Genomic DNA, 15494 nt, shown 5'->3' with positions numbered 1-15494 from the left:
TCGATTCCCTTATTTGGTTTTTCCTGAGCCAGGTTTAGGTTATCTATATTTAGGTCTTGTTGCCCTAGTACTTCTTGTTTCCTTTGGATATCCTGTATAGCCATTATTACCTGAGGTTAAACTATCAGTGGCCTGACTTCCCTCCAAACTAAGTAGGGTCTGCTCTGTGGATGGTGGACTGGTTGGTTGGGGGTTCCTTGTTTCTTTCGTCTCTTGTCTATCGGAGGACCGATCAGCGGGGAAGTTTTTATCGTAAAATTCTTCTGCCTTTTCGACCGAATCGATTTTTAGCTTCCTGTCTTGCCAGGTCACTAGCATGCCCTCGGGGACCAGCCATCTAAAGTTTACATTGTGTCTGGTCAGTTTGGCTGACAAAAAGGTGTAGGGTCTACGTAGATCTCTGACGTGTTTTGGAACTTGTTTGAGGATTACCAATTGTCTCCCCTTGAATTCTATGGGGTCATCCCTAGCTCTGTGCAATATTTCGTCCCTAACCGATTTTTTAACGAATTTGATGTGTACTTCTTTGGGGAGGTTATGGCGTCTGGCGTAATTGGTATTTATCCGATAAACTTCATCTATTTCGTTGAGCATTGTATCCTTTTCAATGCCCAGAGCTTTTGAAAGAATCTCGGCCATAGTGTCTGGTAGGTCTTCACTTTTCTCCTCCCTGAGATTTTGGAATCTAAGATATTGATTCGCTTTCTCGCTCTCTAATTTTATCACTGTATTTTCAAGTTCTCTGTTGGCAAGGACTAGTTTGTCTGTCAGGTCTTCCAATTGTTTATGGTCCTGGTCTATTTTGTCTTCTAGATCTTGAATCCTTTTATCTTGTTTAATCATTTGCTGTTCAAAAGCCTCGTGCCTTTTGTCCATATTTTGCATCCTCTCTTTTAGCTCTGCTGTGTCATTTCTAACCTCACCTAGCTCTTTTTTGATATCTTGGTGGTTCTTAAGCATTAGCTCCTGCATTTGAAGGAGAGTGGCTTGAAGGTCTTTATATGAGCTAGATCTTTCTCTGGGAAGCATATCTTCCAGAGATCTCTGAGTAGAGGGACTCGGTATGGCTGAAGTTGATTGATTGGTTGGTTTCCTCCCAGAACCCACTCTGGACAAATTTGAAAGGCTTGTCATTTTTCTGATGGACCACCAACTAGCCCACTTGTATAATTGTCTTATGGTCCGATCCAGAGTTTAATTTAAATAGTATATACTGCTGGACTTTTAGTTGTTATAGAAGCGAGAGGGCGGTTCCAGATAAATCTATCGAAAGGCCCTAGTACAAATAGCAATGGAAAGTTATAACCAGTTAAAAGAGGTAGAAGGAGAGAAAGTGAATAAGAAAGTAATAAGATAGGTTAATTTCAGTTGTTTTATATGAATATAGATTATAAGAGTGGTTCTTCTTTCTAGTGAAAGAGAAAAAGGAAGGGAAGAAGAGGCGAAGGGACAGGATCAAGCCGGTTTTATATTGATTACTTATATATATTGTATAGATTATTAAGAGAATAAGGCCTAGACTTGATTGAATTTAGTTTCTGGAAAAAAAAAATTATCTCTTACAAAATACCCAAAGAAAATCACTAGATAGAATAATACATATAAACTTAATCAGAATAATATAATGCGTAAATCTTATCTAATATTCCTTTTGTTAAACTATGATAACTTTGTACTTGATATATATATATCCAAAGAGAGAATCACTTAAGGGGTTAGTATTATGATCAAATAGCCTATAAGGAAATCAATGAGTTAGTGGACTCCTAACAGATTATTCTATACATGGGGAGCTTAAATTCAGTTCATATGTACAGTAATAGTTAAATGGTACACTAGATAGTTAGTTAGATGATTAATTCATTAAAATAAGTACAATAAGTTCAATAAATTTTAAATATCAGTTAATATATACAGTGATTATTTAAGTGATACACTTGGTAGCAGTTAGTATCCTATTATAGTACGTATAGTAATTATTAAGGGCAGAAAATTCTTTAGAGTAAGTACAGTGAATTTTTTTAATTAATCAGTATATTAAGTATAAATTTAATATAAATTGTAAGATTATAAATTATAAGTTATGAGTTATAGAACGGTTATTGAACAATATAGATACCTTGTATTAGTTATCAAATATAGTCAGGTGGATAGCAATACGTTAGATTGGTTAGGTAAGTAAAGAGTTAATTGAATATGGTCGAAATTAGCTTGCTCAATCCAAAGATCATCTATCACAGCTGTGAATTAGGGTTGATCCGGTCCTGTTGCAATCCTGAAGCTTCACAAAATCAGTCTGGGTTGTGTGGGGGGTTGTGAAGCAATTCCTTCTTTGCTGCCAGCTTCCCTGTGTTAAAAATTGAGGCCAGACTGTGACTCGGCAACAAAGGGGAAGATCGAAGCAGAAACAGGAACCAGGAAGTAGCTAAGTCACGCTGATGAATCGGAGCCTCTAGGTGGGTTTAGAAATAAAGAAATAAAGGAAGACAAAACGGGAACTCTTCTAAGACGACAGGGAATCCCTCTGGGACGTCAGATCTTCATACTGTGTTGTAAAAGCTTTTTATGGTGTTAATAAACGAAGAAGACTGTCGGAGATTGTTAAGACCCAAAAACGCTAGGTCGCCGCCGGCCGGAAAGAGGGAGATGACAGATCCTCTTTCTCCTTCTCTTGTCAGAGCTATTAGGATATCAAGCTCAAAAGACGCTGCCCAAAAGAGGGGAAAAGAAAGTTCTCCGGTTATAAATCTCCAGTACGATCGCAGACTGGTATGTTGAGAGTCAACTCCACCGTTTCGTTCGCCTCCGCTAGTCGCCGAATAGTAATGACCAGCTGGGAGCTCTCTAGGCCGCCATGTTGCTCCTAGCTTACAGGCACTCACTCGTAGAGGGGTTTGAACGCTCCGTCGATCGGGCTGCCGCCACAGAATCAAACTAGCGTCACCCCCAATCCGTCAGACCCCTGATCGCAGGATCTGTGGCCCTCGGGGGCCAAAGAGAACCTATAAAAACGGAGGTGTTTAACGGAGCCCCGCTCCACACCGTCCGTTCAGCTCCGCCGCTGGCTCCGCCCCCCTCAGATTTAAAGTTAATATTAACCGCTCCAAACTTGACTGTAAAAAATACGACTTCAGTAACCGAGTTGTCGAAGCATGAAATTCATTACCGGACTCCATAGTGTCATCCCTAAACCCCGAATACTTTACCCTTAGACTATCCATGGTTGACCTCTCCAGATTCCTAAGAGGTCAGTAAGGGGCGTACATAAGTGCACTAGAGTGCCTTCCATCCCCTGTCCTATTTATTTCCTATATCTCCTATATCTTTCTTCTATTCCGATATCTCTTCTTCTATTCTTTCATTGATATATTTTATTCCTATATTTTTCTCTTCTCTTCTTTCTTAAATATATTTTACTATGAGTATATCCTCTGTAACCTTCATTATGTATTTTACTATGAGTATATCCACTATAACCTTCATTGTGTAATAGACAAAATAAATAAATAAAATAAATAAATAAATAAATAAATAGAATAAACTATATCAAAAACTGAACAGCCAACTAGAAAAATTAGCAAAGAGAAATTATATTCATAATATGTAATTATTTAAGAGCAGTTTCACTGTATGATATCAAAGAATTTACAGGCTTGATTTTAGTCTTGGCTCATGTGTCAGGCAAATTGACCAATAAGAAACCATATTTCTTTATTAAATCTTCCAGTGTGCTGAGAGGAAAGGATTCATTAAAAGACTGAATGCACCCATGTTGTCTTAGCTCACAAAAGGCCTTCTCAAATGTCATGTCGTGACTGCAGGGAAAATTAGGCTTCTACAAAAGAACATTTTATTTAAGAAATATCTGTCTATATCCTTTAACAGGAAATGAGATACAATTGCTCCCTTATTCTCCTATAAACTGATTGTATGAAAGGGCCTTGGTTCACAAATTACGTTTTCAGATTTTACATCTTTCATGAATTTCAGCTAATCCAATCAAAATTGTTAAGAAAACTATCAGCAATCTATTGATAAAATTATACTTCTGTGCAAAAGGTTGAAGATATAGTTCACTGGGATGTAAAAGAAACCAGGCATATATATATATATTTAATAAAATGGTCTGTCGTGTCCCTATGGACTCTACCAAAGCACAGGTAGCAGGAATTCCTGAAATCTAGTGGCACCTATCATTCTGACTTTTTTTTGTAGACAGGCAAAAAGCAAAAGAAATAAATGGGATTGATAATGATAGCAGTAAGAATGTAGAAGAAGCAACAGTGGGGGGGAAACAATAGGTGGCAGGCAGCAACAATGAAAAGAAAGAGAATAACAGGACAGAATAACAGAATAACAGAGTTGGAAGGGACCTTATGCATGCTGGCCAGCTGGTCTTTGGACATGTAAGTGAACCAGAACCCAGAAAACTAGTTGACCAGCGCACCTGCTTTTCTGCTTTCTGGTGCTCATGCGCATTACCGGCTCAAGATTGACTCAACCTTCCATCCTTCCGAGGTGGGTAAAATGAGGAGCCGGATTGTGGGGGCAATATGCTGGCTCTGTTAAAAAGTGCTATTGCTAACATGTTGTAAGCTGCCCTGAGTCTAAGGAGAAGGGCGGCATAAAAATCAAATAAATAAATAAGTAAGTTAGTAAGTAGGTAGATAGATAGATAGATAGATAGATAGATAGATAGATAGATAGATAGATAGATAGATAGATAGATAGATAGATAGATAGATAGATAGATAGATAGATAGATAGATGCCCACCAGAAAACTGCTCTTCCAATTTCTGGTGCTTCCCCATACACTTGGTGCTGAAAAGTTTCGCCAACACTGCCCTATACCATTTCAGATAAATGGTTGTCCAATTTCTTCTTTAAAACTTCCAGTATTGGAACATTCACAAATTCTGGAGGCAACTTATTCCACTGACTAATTGTTCTATCTACCAAGAAATTTCTCCTTAGTTCTAGGTTGCTTCTGTCCTTGATTACTTTCTATTCATTGCTTCTTATCCTGCCTTCAGATACAGTGATCCCCCGCTCGTTGCGAGGGTTCCGTTCCAGGAGCCCCCGCAACGAGCGGGTTTTCGCGAAGTAGCGATGCGGAAGTAAAAACACCGTCTGCGCATGTGCAGACGGTGTTTTTACTCCCACAGCGCTAGCGAGGAGCCGAAGATTGGGGGCGGGGCGGCTGTTTGCCGCCGGCATGGAGGGCTTCCTAGCAGCCCCCCAAACCCGGGTTGGGGGTCCGGGGGGCGCTTGGTATCGCCGGTTTTGAGCTGAGTCCGGAAGCGAATTCGCTTCCGGACTCAGCTCAAAACCGGCGATACCAAGCGGCAAGGAACGGCTTGTCTCGGCGCTTTCGAGCTGACAGCTCGAAAGCGCCGAGACAAGCCGTTCCTTGCCGCTTGCTATCGGCGGTTTTGAGCTAAATCCGGAAGCGAATTCGCTTCCGGACTCAGCTCAAAACCGCCGATAGCAAGCGGCAAGGAACGGCTTGTCTCGGCGCTTTCGAGCTGTCAGCTCGAAAGCGCCGAGACAAGCCGTTCCTTGCCGCTTGGTATCGCCGCTTTTGAGCTAAATCCGGGAGCGAATTCGCTTCCGGACTCAGCTCAAAACCGCCGATAGCAAGCGGCAAGGAACGGCTTGTCTCGGCGCTTTCGAGCTGTCAGCTCGAAAGCGCCGAGACAAGCCGTTCCTTGCCGCTTGGTATCGCCGCTTTTGAGCTGAGTCCGGAAGCGAATTCGCTCCCGGATTTAGCTCAAAACCGCCGATAGCAAGCGGCAAGGAACGGCTTGTCTCGGCGCTTTCGAGCTGTCAGCTCGAAAGCGCCGAGACAAGCCGTTCCTTGCCGCTTGGTATCGCCGGTTTTGAGCTGAGTCCGGAAGCGAATTCGCTCCCGGATTTAGCTCAAAAGCGGCGAGAATGAACGGCGTGGGCGGGCGAAGGGCGGGCGGCAGCGAGGAGTTTGCGTGGGCGGTGGGGAAACTCCTCGCTGACGCCAGCAAGAGGGGGAAGACCCAGGGAAGCCGCTGCCATCTACGCATGCGTGCCCGGCACGCATGCGTAGATGGTATTTTTGACTTCCGGGTTGAAAAATAGCGAAGTACCCTGTTCGCAATGGTTGGGGACGCAATAAACGGGGGATCACTGTACTTTCAAGAATAGGTTGATTCTCCAAATATCTCAGTCAACCCCTGAGATATTGTAACACTGCTATAATGTCACTCCTAGGCCTTCTTTTCATTAAACTAGACATACCTAATTCTAGCAACTGTTCTTTATATGTTTTAGCCTCCAATCCCCTAACCATCTTTCTTGCTCTTCTCTTTCTTAATTTTTTTTTTTTACATTGTGGTAACCAAACTGGATGCAGAATTCCAAGTGTGGTCTTACCAAGCATTATAAATAGACTGTAAATGGCAAGGAAGTGTTAAAAAGAGTACTGGCAAAGTGACAAGTAGTATAATGGGCAGGAAGCCAGAGGACATTGTTCCCCACTGAAGCTTGTCTCTTCATATTTGGTGGTCCTGACTATATTTAACAATCAGAGAAAGATGAGTTTCTGGACAATTCATGACAATCTTAGTTTGTTTCTGAGTTTGAGATTAATAATACAACACTTACAATAGGCTGAAATCCTAAACTAATTTTCAGGCTGCTTTCAGTCAGATCTTTTAATATGTGATGTGCATGGTTGATTGGGGCAATTTCATGGAGTATTAAGATCTTAGTACTACTTCTAAGTTTGACAGTAATTTACTCAAAATTTCATTCATTTATGTAATTACAGTATACAGTATATATATTTCTTATATTAGATAATGGGTGGGCAAGGAACTTTTTCCCTAATTCACACTCTAGAATTAGAAACAGAACAAGATGCAAAACCCTATGTATGTCAATGTCTTTGACAGTTAAATGAAACAAATATATTCATTTTCATGTTTATCATACAGATTAACATCTTACAACTATTGTTAAAATAGCGTATAGCAACAGCACTTAAACTTATATACCTGCTCACAGAGTGCTTTATAGCCCTCTCTAGGCAGTTTACAATGTCAGCACATTGTCCCCAATGATCTAGGGCCTCATTTTACTGACCTTGAAAAGATGGAAGGCTGAGTTAACCTTGAGCTGTTGAGACTTGCTGGTAGCGGCCAGTCAGCAGAAGTAGCTTGCAATACTACATTGTAACTACTGCGCCCCTACAGTTCTTTCTTTCTGAAGGATTTTCCACATTTACACTAAGAATTACTTACATGTGTCATCTTTTATATTTATGCACTCATATAAATATAAATATATTATGATGGTCATAAGTGAGAGGATCCATTGTAAGTCAATATTTTGAGTGCCATTCCAACTTGAATAGTCGCTAAACTAATAGTTTTAAGTTATAAGGTTGTTTTTTGTTGTTTTTTTGTTTGATTTTTAGAGCACTTCTAAATTAGTTATTCAGCTAGAATTAATGTTTCTTTTCATCAAACAATATCAGAAGGGCAACTACCCTTCTGTTTTTAGGTAGCTTTACTATTCTCTTACGGATGTGATGAAGATAAACCATTGGGAACTACCATAGCACCAAATGGTACTGGTTTACCGATTACAACTGGAGGAAAAATAAGCTGTTTTAAAACAAAATACCAAAAAAAAAGATATGAATGAACCTGCTGACAGTCTAAGCTCTACCCACTGCCCATGGGAAGTCCTGATATATTTGGTAAAATACCAGATAATCAGAAGGGGATAAATGTTCTTATTTCAAAAATGAGAAAAAGGAGTCACAAGTCAAGCTGACACTGAAAGTTGTCAGAAAATCCTAGAGTAGGTCATAAATTTGTCATTCTGCAAGGGGTTTGAAAATGAAGCTGTGATCACCAGAAGTTAGAATGGATTTGTCAAGAACAGATCCTGTCAAGATAATGATATTTCATCTTCTAGCCAAGCAAATGATTACGCTACAGGTTTAATACATCTTGGATTCAAAATATATGATAAATTGCCATATTAGATTCTGATAAGCTAGCTAGACAAGTATAATTTTGATATTTTGTTTATTAGAGGGAATCATCACTCATCATCTAAACTATATTCAACAGCATGTTCCTCATCTAAATAAAGTGATGTATACCATGGAGTTTAGTTCTCTTTGTTTTCATTAATCGTTAGGAAAAAGAGATAGAGGGAATGCTTCTAAAATTGACAATGAAACAAAAGAGGGAAGGGTATCTAATAACCTATGAAACCAAATTCAAAATTATTTTGATTGATTAGATAAGTGGTCTCATATAATAAAAGAAAATGCAACAAAAATTAGTGCAAAGCTTTTCATTAGGAAAAAAAATCCAAATCCACATGCATCAGATGGTGACTTGAAACAAGATCTTAGAATTGTGGCTGAATGAATGGAATGATTCAGTAGTGTAACGTTTCACCATAAAGTCCAATGCAATTCTAAGCTGTATTAACAGAATTATATTTTCCAAATCCCAAAATTTTTAATTCTGGGGAATCACATTGAAAGAAACTCAAAGAAAGTGGTTCAAAGGAGTACAATAAAGATGAATCAGAGGCTGGAAACTAAGCTTTATAAAGTGGAAAAGAGGAAATGTGATATGTCAGCTTCAAAAAAGACAAGTTTTTTGAGAAAGTTCTCAAGTGCTTTCATCTGTCACAAGAGGGGCTTAGAAGCATTGCCTTTGTCATGGTCAGACCATTTTCTACTGCGGCTTGATTTCCTGGCTCCAATCCTCCCCTGCAGGTAGGTGAAACCAACTAGGTGGTTCTGCCCCAGATGCCTGATGGACCCAGAGGGTTTTCAGAGGGCGCTTGGGGTTTTACCAGATTCACTCATCCACAGCTCGGCAGAGTCTCTTGCTCTGGCTTGCAATAGGGCTGCACTAGACCCCGTAGAGCTCCATGGTTCAACAAGGAGCTCTGGGAGTTGAAACGCCAGAAGAGACGTCTAGAGAAGTGATGGAGGAAGAGTAAGTCCGAATCCGATCGAACACTTGTAGGAGCTTTTATTAGGACCTACAAAGTGGCGCTCAAGGCGGCAAGATGCGCATACCATGCCGCCTTGATTGCATCAGCGGAATCCCGCCCGGCTGCTCTGTTTAGGGTGACCCGCTCCCTTCTGAATCAGGGGGGACTTGGGGAGTCCTTGCAGGGCAGTGCCAAGGAATTTAACTCATTTTTCGCTGATAAAGTCGCTCGGATCCGGGCAGACCTCGACTACAATTGCATAGCAGTATCGGCTGACAATGAGTCAGTCGAGGTGACTGGGGCTCATCTTTGTCCATCTGTCTGGGAGGAGTTTGACTTGGTGACACCCGATGAAGTGGACAAGGCCATCAGAAAATTTCCCTATACTCCCTCACTTTCACTTTGTTATAGTAGGGGCTATCTGTATGGCTAAATCTTATTCCAATGAAAAACAAAGCAAGAAATCAATCTTAGTCACATGCTCTATAAAACAAATACAAAATTGAAAAAGAAGTTAGGGACATTGGCTGAAAAAATAGAAAAACATTAAACAGAAATAAGTGAAAGCTTTGTTTAGGAAAAGAAATCAAATACAGTGGTACCTCATCATACGAACTTAATTGGTTCCAGGAGGAGGTTCGTAAGGTGAAAAGTTCGTAAGATGAAACAATGTTTCCCATAGAAATCAATGTAAAAGCAAATAATGCGTGCAAATCCTTCAGGAAAATCCCAAACTTTAGAAGGGAGGCGAACAGAGGGCAGGGAGGAGCAGCTAAAGGGGGCGGGTGGAAGAAGCAAGGCTAGGCTAAAGGGTGAGTGGGAAGGAAGAAAGGCAATGGGGGCGCCCCTCCCTTTTCTTTCTTCAAAAGACACCCTTTCAGTGCCTTTGCAAGCACCTTGTTCTCTGCAAAATCTTTCCTCCTCCAAGCCGCCCCTCCCTTTTTTTCCTTCAAAAAAGGGGGGGGGAAGAAACCCCTTCATCCCAGCAGCAGCTGCTTGGGTTCGTAAGGTGAAAATAGTTCGGAAGAAGAGGCAAAAAAATCTTAAACACCGGGTTCGTATCTTGAAAGGTTCGTTAGAAGAGGCGTTTGTAAGATGAGGTACCACTGTATATTTTCTCTATTGTATTCCATTAAGACTATAGAGACTGGGGTGAGATATAAAAGCTGTGAAATAAATATACAGCCTTAAAAGGCTGCTGAGTTATGAAAGAATACCAGCTAAATTTGGTGTAAGGTGTTGATCTAGAACAGGGATGTCAAGCTGACAACCTACAGGCCAGATGGGTCACATGCAGGCCACATCTACCCCAGCTTTTGGGGTACATGGGAAAAAGGTCTCAAAACATCACATGATGGCAATGTGAGTTTTACATCCATGATCTAGAAACAAGGACACTGCCTCCCTTAGACATGAAAGCCAGCTGGGTGATTTGGGGCCAGACTCCTCCTCTCAGTCTAATTCAAATCACAGGATTGTTTTGGTAGGAAAGTAGGAGACAAATAGCTGGTTGAAGTTATAACATTATTTGGACAATGATTGAAAGAGTCTGGAATGAGTTGGGCGGCTTATAAATCACAATAATAAACAAACAAACAAATGTTACATTTCAAGCTTACCTCTGCTACTTTTGCTGCATCCAGGACTCGATTATCCTTTTCAGTACCCTTTTGTTTTTGTAAAGCTCGCCAGACAGCATTTCTTAATCCTTCTCGATTCACATCTCCCAAGAGTTCACTACGCAGGATAACAAGATTGTAGATCACACCATAACGTATAACCCAGAAGGGATCGTTATCTGAAATAATGGTAGACCAGGGTACCATAACATGACTGCTCAAAATATGAGAAATGTTTTCCTGATCAAATCAAGAAATCCACATCGTCTAGAATTCTGCTTTAAAAGCAGACAGCTGACACCTTTGCAAGCTGAGGCCAAATGTAGACATGTCAAGTTCCTTTAAACAATTATGGAAAACATTTGACCATGTAAGTAATTCCATTAGCTGTTATTGCTTTTAAAAGCATTTCTTAATGCACTGAGTCTTTGATGTAGAACACTAGCATCCTAGCAACCATCTTTCTAGTCCACAGACAGTTGTGATGCTACTGCTAACACAGAACAGTTCAATGAATGTTATGACTTTTGAAAGTGTTGCCAGTAAAGGTAAGCCAGAGGAATTTGCAGACTTTTGACAAAAGCATCATAACAAGTTGTATCCAAAATGGGTCCTAGCCTAGTGCCAAAGTCAATGAAGATCAGAGACACCAGAAAGGGCATTTTCAGCTTAATTTATTGGAGTACTCCAGCAAGTGGGTTTGAGTAGCTAAATGAGCAAAACCCCAAACAATGCACAAATACTAATTTTATATACCTATGATTAAGGCAGTTAACAAGGATCAAATATTGGTCTTCAACACATTTTTGTATTTGTTTCTTTTACTTTACCCTTCTTCTTCACACATCTCATGTTTATGTTAATAAGCTTTCTTATCAAAAGAGGTGCATTTTTTACTATTATTATAAGCTAGAGCTTGTCCAAGTTTATATACGGTATCTATGTGCCTTAATAAGCATCCTTCTAACATGTCCTTCTAATTTTTAACTTTCTTGTTGCTAGGCAGTAATGTCCCACCATTGTTACACTCATCACAGCTGCAACTTTCTGCGTCAGCAACTCCTTTAATAAACTTTCCTAATTCCAACCTGAGTCTTTCAAAAATGAGTCCAGCCTTCAGTGAAAAGGGGACAGGACTTACACTATGATGTTGCTTGCATCGTGCTACTATCCTCCCCCTTGACTTTCACCATTGGCCTGGCCATATTACGGCAGAAGTAAAAAAGTAACAGCGATCCCTCTATAACTGCTTCCAGTTTAAATATTTAGCTTGGAATACATTATTTCTCTTTTAAAAAAGAATCCAGAAGATATCATTAATATCTGCACTATTTCTTTTCTCCTACTTCTATTGTTTGATAAAGCCAGATTTTAAAAAATAAACCAACAAAATGTCAGTGCTGGTTTATTAGGTATTGACTTTCAAAGAACAGTTGAAGCTATTTATGATGGTCTGGCTTTTGCTTATTAAACTTTTTTTCTTTGGGTTTCTCCTTGCTTCCAGTTCAGAGCAGAAGCATAGAGTGATTAATAATATCTTCATGACTCCCACTCAATCAGTTCCACAAGGAAGAGGGGTTAATTATTAATTTCTTCTATTTTTTCCTTCCATTGTACTGCAAAATAACACTGTTTCACCAATTACACTAATTAAGGTGCAATTAAGAAGCAATTCATGAGCAATGCTACTGCTGTGCTGATCAAGAAGCAATGAAATGAAACTGTTTGGAAGTAAACTAATCGTTCTACTGTATTTTCTAGCTTTCACAATAAATTTTAAAATTGTACATTGTTGTAAATCATCTAAGCACTGCCAGCACAATAAAAAGGTCGGTTACACACTTTTAAAATAATTAATATTGCAGGGGATTTTTGCTGAATGATGCTTAGATTTGTGTAAGCCAGTTTCTCAACCTTCACTAATTTAAGAATGTGAATGTCAACTCCCAGCATATCTTCCCCCTCATGACCTATGGGTAGGGAATGCTGGGAGTTGAAATCCACACTTCTTAAATGATCATTGCTGAATGGAACTTTTCTAAATGTTCTGTGTGAAACCAACACTTCATGTCTAAGTGTGAGCAGTGTGGTCGGGCAGTAGGCAAAGCAAGTAGGAAGCTTGGCTGCATAGCTAGAGGTATAACAAGCAGGAAGAGGGAGATTGTGATCCCCTTATATAGAGCGCTGGTGAGACCACATTTGGAGTACTGTGTTCAGTTCTGGAGACCTCACCTACAAAAAGATATTGACAAAATTGAACGGGTCCAAAGACGCGCTACAAGAATGGTGGAAGGTCTTAAGCATAAAACAGATCAGGAAAGACTTAATGAACTCAATCTGTATAGTCTGGAGGACAGAAGGAAAAGGGGGGACATGATCGAAACATTTAAATATGTTAAAGGGTTAAATAAGGTTCAGGAGGGAAGTGTTTTTAACAGGAAAGTGAACACAAGAACAAGGGGACACAATCTGAAGTTAGTTGGGGGAAAGATCAAAAGCAACGTGAGGAAATATTATTTCACTGAAAGAGTAGTAGATCCTTGGAACAAACTTCCAGCAGACGTGGTTGGTAAATCCACAGTAACTGAATTTAAACATGCCTGGGATAAACATATATCCATCCTAAGATAAAACACAGGAAATAGTATAAGGGCAGACTAGATGGACCATGAGGTCTTTTTCTGCCGTCAACCTTCTATGTTTCTATGTTTCTAATAAGCAAAGAGTTAACTTCATTCATCTGTTGCAGCAAAAGTAGCCAAGAGTCATGTGGCATTTTAAAATTACAGTATTACAAATTCATTACAGAGCTCTATAGTCCACAAAGGCGTACACCATAATAAATCGATTAGTCCTCCACAGACACAACATTCTGTTATTTTAATTCCATTTCCAGCTGAATGCCAGCAAGCAGTGCCTCATCAGTGTTAAAATGCCTCATATAAAAGCGATGGTTATTCTTCCCTCACTTCTGACATTGGGCTCTTTCTGTAGCCTCACCCATGTGCTTTCATCCCATCTTCAAAATGGGGCCGAAAGAAACAGCCGCCTACCCCCACCAAACCACTTTGTCACACATCAACAAGGGACCAGCCGATTGCTGCCCTTACAGGAGGGCAATGCTAGTTGTTGCTATCGCAAGCAGCGACAACGCTTTGTACAAGTAAAAGATTGATTTGTTTAATAGCTAGAAGGAGCATGGCCTTCGGTGAACATATTATTTGTTGCTGCAGTGCAATTGCGGTTCTGCTGTCTTCATGCATCGAGTGGTTTTGTCTCTGTGCTCACTATTGTTCTGGATAAAGGCAAGAGTCATACTGCTGTTGCCATTAAAAAAGCAATTCAGGAAGCTACAGGGGCTTAATCAAAGAGAACCCACCCCTATCCCTTCCTACATCAGGAGGACAAGCAGGTGAGCCCTTCTTCCCACAAATAGCTGAAAAGATTGAGGACTAAATAGTGGAGAGGAAAGGGAAGCCAGGTTCTATAAAAACCCAGAGTTTTCTGCAAAGAGCTCACCTTGCCCAATCTTATCAACCAAATGTCGTAGTGAAACCCATAAATAGAACATGGAGACACAAGAGCGTTTCCTATAAATACTATGGCAGTGTGTGAAAGTCCTATGATGATTTACAACCACAAACACTTTTGTCCTCCATTAAATGTTCGTTATTCTTGTAAGTCTTCATAACTAATATTTATTTATTTATTTATTTATTTATTTATTTATTTATTTAATTTGTATGCCGCCCCTCTCCGTAGACTCGGGGCGGCTCACAGCAGTGATAGAAACAATGTACAATACAAATCTAATAATACGAAGTTAAAAACCCATAATTTAAAAAACATGCACACAACACACCATACATGAATTATATAGGCCTGGGGAAGATATTTCAATTCCCCCATGCCTGACGGCAGAGGTGGGTTTTGAGAAGTTTACGAAATAGCTATTTCCATGCCTTGAGGTCGCATAAATTAATCATTCTCTTTTTAAATATAATGCTTATTTGAAGAACGATTCTGAGATTCTTAGAAATTGTTTGCCTCCTCTCATTTCTATTGCAAGGATTATAGATAATCATTCAGCAATTAAGAACTTTTCATACTTAAATTCTCTATCCTTTCAGAAGTAGTGTGCCAGCCTCCGCGCTTCCTACTTGTTTCGGCAGCCATAGAAACACAGGGAGGAGGGAGGTTAGGTGTTTGGGAGAGGGTGAGAAGCTGTGCTGGAGACATGTCTTCTTATGTCTGATTAGAGGTTTAGGGAGGAAAGTTTTCATCATGTATGGCTAAGTTGGATGAACTTATTTACAGCTTGCTCAAGGTCAACACCTTCGGCAGACCAGAGGTGAAAGCTCCACTTGAAGATGAGCCCATATGATATCTGGGGGGCATGGGGAGGAAAGAAAGATGACTCCCTTCACTTTTCTGTTGAGTATAAGAATTGAAACGCCCTTTGCATTGAAAATGGTTACACTCTACCCCTTATGAAGGACATGCTGGCGCATCTAGCCAATCCCCTTACTTCACTTACTGGACATAAGAGAGGCCTATTACCGAGTCCGAATTAAAGAAGGGGACAAGTGGAAAACTGCTTTCAACTGCCCTCCAGGTTGTTTCCAGTTTTGGGTGCTCCTGTTTAGTCTACAGGGGGCACCAGTGGGGTTCATGCAACTAATTAATGAAGTGCTCCATGAGCACCTTTACAAGGGGGTCTTGGTTTATCTCTTTGCGTATTATTTTTATTTTTCTCCACATCAAAAACATACATAACATCATATTGGTCTTTGTTTATCTTGATGACATTCTCATTTACTCAGAGACCATGGAAGAACATGTGAGACTAGTGGGATCAGTCTTGAAAAAGCTTA

The 15494-nt window shown here is 40.1% G+C and overlaps 1 protein-coding gene across 7 annotated transcripts in view; it reads right to left on the bottom strand.

Annotated features, from left to right (window-relative positions):
- The window catches only part of TMEM232 (transmembrane protein 232), a 158898-nt gene that overhangs the window by 76530 nt on the left and 66874 nt on the right, over nucleotides 1–15494 (bottom strand). For all 7 annotated transcript variants that reach the window (XR_011558337.1, XM_070742940.1, XM_070742941.1 and 4 more), the window contains exon 11: nucleotides 10621–10799. Coding sequence is in view for 6 of the 7 variants with exons in the window: in XM_070742940.1 (XP_070599041.1) it covers nucleotides 10621–10799 (179 nt within the window). In the remaining variant the exon portion in view is untranslated. The remainder of the gene's footprint in view (nucleotides 1–10620; nucleotides 10800–15494) is intronic.

Source organism: Erythrolamprus reginae, chromosome 2 (genome assembly GCF_031021105.1).
Source record: "Erythrolamprus reginae isolate rEryReg1 chromosome 2, rEryReg1.hap1, whole genome shotgun sequence".
Classification (NCBI taxonomy): domain Eukaryota; kingdom Metazoa; phylum Chordata; class Lepidosauria; order Squamata; family Dipsadidae; genus Erythrolamprus; species Erythrolamprus reginae.
The sequence above is the reverse complement of the archived record's forward strand: the minus strand, read 5'-3'. Positions and strand labels throughout refer to the sequence as shown.